General features: G+C 33.7%; 1 protein-coding gene across 1 annotated transcript; it reads left to right on the forward strand.

Annotated features, from left to right (window-relative positions):
• Positions 1-1,507: 1,507 nt before the first annotated feature.
• On the forward strand, positions 1,508-4,189 carry LOC142532286 (transcription factor SPEECHLESS-like). The gene is made up of 3 exons (XM_075638605.1): positions 1,508-2,255; positions 2,850-3,383; positions 4,124-4,189. The coding sequence occupies exons 1-3, from the start codon at positions 1,863-1,865 to the stop codon at positions 4,187-4,189; spliced, it is 993 nt and encodes a 330-aa protein (XP_075494720.1). The 5' UTR covers positions 1,508-1,862.
• Positions 4,190-4,581: the final 392 nt, after the last annotated feature.

Consider the following 4,581-nt stretch of genomic DNA (forward strand, 5'->3'; position numbering starts at 1 on the left):
TTCAAAGTTAAGACAGATAATAACAGTAAATTAGAGGATAACAGTCAGATTTTCCCATAATTAACATATGAAATCCTGAATCATTATTACACAAAATTTTCAACATATCACCTCTAAAATTTGACCAAGAAGCAGCCTTATTTTTGAGCTGATTAGTGTCATTTTTTAGCAGCATTTCAATAACAAGGACATGCCTCTCAAACACCAACTGAGAGTTTATTAAGCATATTACTGAAAGTAGGATTTCAATTTTAACTTGTGAAGTGTGATTTTAAAACTACCAACATGCATTTTATATTTTTAAAGTATGATTCTTGAAATCTGAAAGTTTGAAGCAATTAATTTTATGAACAAATAGATATAAATATATATTCTAAACATACATGATTCATGTTATTCCTGATTACAGCCTCATCCTTTAGAGTATAAAAATATAAGAGATTGATATGAGTTAGCCATGAAATTCGTAATATTATTTCAGTGCATAATTTGGAGGTCTCTTATGAAACGGTCTCACGAATCTTTATCTGAGAGACGGGTTAACTCTACCGATATTCACAATAAAAAGTAATACTATTAGTATAAAAAGTAATATACTTTTTCATGGATGACCCAAATAAGAGATTCGTCTCACAAAATACGACCGTGAGACCGTCTCACACAAGTTTTTGCTTACATATATATGATAGGTCAATAAATATGAGGAAATAATAAAGATTGGCACGAAAATGGCGTGGGTGAGCATTGAAAGCCAATTAGATTGGATCCCATAATTTTAGCAGACATTGCGCTCAGTGCTCCATCTCCGTCATCCCCTCCTACCTCATTTCTTTCTGTTCACAATTCAATAATTGGCTAATTTTATCAAAAATGGCAGCATTCATTTACTTATAGTTTCAACTTGCTCTCCAAATTGATGACCATTTCTGAAGTTCACAGTGGTGAAATCATTTGATCATCAGTTCCAATGCACGCAGTAAACCTTGAGCAAAAAGAACATAGACGTCCTGGATTCTGCTTCCTTTTGCAGGGATGCAAACCGTTAGACAAACAATTAAGATTCTTTTTGCAGCGTCTTAGGAAGTTAGGATGAGTCATCTCAGCATGGGTACTTCAAGAAAAAGCTAAGGCTGGCGTCCCTTGTTTTATCGACTAAAAGTCAAAACATGTTAAATTATGACTATCAACTTTTGTGATTTTTTCCTAGTATTTAATTGAAAAATCCTTTTTTTTCCTATACATTTGTCTATCTGTGATTTTAGTTCAAACAACTATTTTTGTTTGTTTCTTTTCCAATTTTAGCCATATTTCTAACGTGTAGTCGATGTAATATGGATGCACCCTAATGTAATGTTGACATGTGAAGTATAACATCAATAACATACCAAAAAAGACCAAAATTTGATAAACAGATAACCAAAATTACAAAAAAACAAACATACATTATCAAAATTCCAATTTTCGTATATATATATATATATATATCTTCCTCTCTCGTTAAATCCCATCATGCTACTCCACATTTTTCCCTTTGCCTATTACCCGTATTCTCTCCAATGTCGCTCTCTTATAACATCTCCATGTAGTATTTCGCAGCCCCACTTCTCTTTCACCCGGAAATCTAACGTTCGTCACTTCAAAACAATCCACATGAAAAGAAATGTATCCGTCCCTCTCAAACCTTTTCATGCACGGTGATGCTAGTTCGGTCCTTTTCAGATCTGCTCAACTGAAAATTTTATGTGTCCTTCATACAATACTTCTTGTAATACTAGTTTCTGGATTTTGTTTTCTTCTCGTTTCTTGACTGCTCAAACATAGTTTCATCTCTTCTTGAATCTCTGTATTTTGTCGAATTAACGATGGGTGGCGAGAGTACTGCTTTATCTGATTGTTTTGGGGAATCTGAAACATGGGATAATGTTAATTTTTCTGGCGCGGCTTCTGCTGACGATATTTTCAGTATTCTTGAAGCTTTGGAAGAGAGTAATGAAAGCTTTGAGTTTCAAACATCTTCTAGTACTTATTCTCCTTTGACTAGTGCTTTCCATGAAAATTCAGAGGCTGAAACGGGATTAGCTGCTGCGTTTTCACCAAAACTCAAGAGGCAAAAGATGAATTCTGGTTCTGAAATTCAGGTCGAAGAAGGGCAGCAAAGAACGACGCATATTACTGTGGAGAGGAACCGCAGGAAGCAGATGAATGACCATCTCTCCGTGCTTCGTTCTCTGATGCCTTGCTTTTATGTGAAAAGGGTACGTCTTCTTATATATTTTATTTTTTTCTAATAAACTTTATTGTTAGTGATAAAATCTATATTTTTTTTTATGAGAATATGAAATTTATTGAAGATATAATTTTTTTATCAAAAGGATTTTTAAATAATATGTATCTAATTAATCAAATTACACATAGTCTTGTGTGCTACAACTTCGATTTTTTTTCATGTTTATAAGTGATGGCTGATGCAACGTCGATTATTACCGACGTATCTAGTATTATATTACAACTATGACGAGAAATTACTAATTCATATTGCAAAAGATGCAAAGTCGTTGCATTAAAACTAAAATAGGACTAATCAGATGACCAAAATCAAAATTTAGAGTACTAAGTTAAGGATCAAGTACAATATTTTTTTCCCAAATATAAAACATTATACCTATATTTTTATTGATCATACAAACATATTGCGTTAAGTTTATTAAAGCACTTAGTTGAATCTACAAAATTTATTATTGAAAATATATATTAGCTTTAATTTAGAATAAAAAATCAATGGATTTGTACATTTTTATGGTCGTATAGAATTTGTGGATTTTGAATCCATATTATCTTCCATTTAATAGGGTGATCAAGCATCGATAATTGGAGGAGTAGTGGATTACATCCATGAGCTAAAACAGGTTCTCCTATCCCTCGAAGCCAAGAAGCAAAGAAGAGCCTACAACGAAGTACTAAGCCCGAGACCCTGTCCTGTCAGCCCGCGAATCCTGCCATTAAGCCCGAGAATAGGCTTCCCTATAAGCCCGAGGACCCCTCAGCCAAGCAGCCCTTACAAGCCCAATATCACGCGCAATCATCAACCGTTTTACCTGAATCTGGCCTCTCTACCGAGCCCGGTCGATCGGTCTCCGTGTAATTCCTCGACTTCTTCCATTAACGACAGTGTTAATGAACTTATGGCAAGTTCAAAATCTGTTGTGGCTGAAGTTGAGGTCAAGTTTTCGGGCCCGAATCTGCTGCTCAATACGGTGTCGCGTCGAGTTCCGGGCCAGGTGCTGAAGATTATTTCGGTCCTTGAAGAACTTGCACTAGAAATTCTCGAAGTGAGCATCAGCGTGGTTGATGAAACGATAGTGCTGAATTCTTTTACTATTAAGGTAACAGTTTCAGTTGATTTTCATTCAAATAAATGCTCATGTATATATATAGTTTTGTCATATCTGGCGAAGCTAAATATACGACTCTACCCGTGCTATCATAAATCCTTTAATATTTTAAATTGATCTACCCGGGCTAATATAAAATTTATCCAAAATTATACAAAAAGTTACATATAAATTTTTTAAAAAAATTTAGGACCACCCGAGCTTTAGCCCTGGTGGCAAGGACTGTGGCTTCGCCACTGTGTCAGTATCCATCCTTGTACTCATCAATGAAGTGACACTCACCTATTGGACGTGATGAATCATATTATTTTATAGGAAAGTGTCACCTCATTGATAAATACAAAGATGAGCACGATATGTGGATATCGGACCAAAATTATATATATGTATATATATATATATAAATATGTATATATATATGTTAGGATTGTGTTAATCTCCAATAAAAAAATTTAAATTTTATATAAGTTTTATATAAATTTTCAAAAATATATTTTATAATTTAACTTGCGAAAATACATCTAGATTTGGACATGTGGAGCTACATTGAACTTTCAACACCAAAAATATAAAACGGTTTTCAGTAATTCTCCATTTTTTTTCGACGTGTATTTAGTTCAAATCCTTTGACAATATTTACCTACCGAACATTAATAATGCCAAGTTATTGCATGCATGAGTCAACGTAAGACTAATGATAATCAGTAAATTTGTGCGACTTTGATTAACAGATTGGAATTGGGTGTCAACTTAGTGCAGAAGAATTGGCTCATCAAATTCAACAGGCATTCAGCTAAAAGTGGCCCGTCCTCATTCTCGAACTAGTTATTGTTCGCCTTAGAAACAGGACGATCGATGAAAGGCGATAATTTCTTGTTTTTCCACGAAGATGGTTTAGTTAATTGGCAAAATTCAAGTTAATGAGGCTATGTACTACCATTTTATAAGATATTAAACTGTGAATCTATATATAGTTAGATTCCATTATTTAAAAATTCATTAATTAACAAAGAGGATGTAAGTGGGAAAAAAATGGACATGCACGTGCTCATATTGTTGTAGATTTATTGATTAATCAATCTTATGTCAACTTTGGATTTGAAGTACGTACTTTTAGTTGGAGTACCATTTTCTCTCACACAAAATGCAGCGGTATTTTTTAAAAAAAAACTGTTTTGACGTTCAAAAC

This window comes from Primulina tabacum, chromosome 18 (assembly GCF_025594145.1).
Source record: "Primulina tabacum isolate GXHZ01 chromosome 18, ASM2559414v2, whole genome shotgun sequence".
Classification (NCBI taxonomy): domain Eukaryota; kingdom Viridiplantae; phylum Streptophyta; class Magnoliopsida; order Lamiales; family Gesneriaceae; genus Primulina; species Primulina tabacum.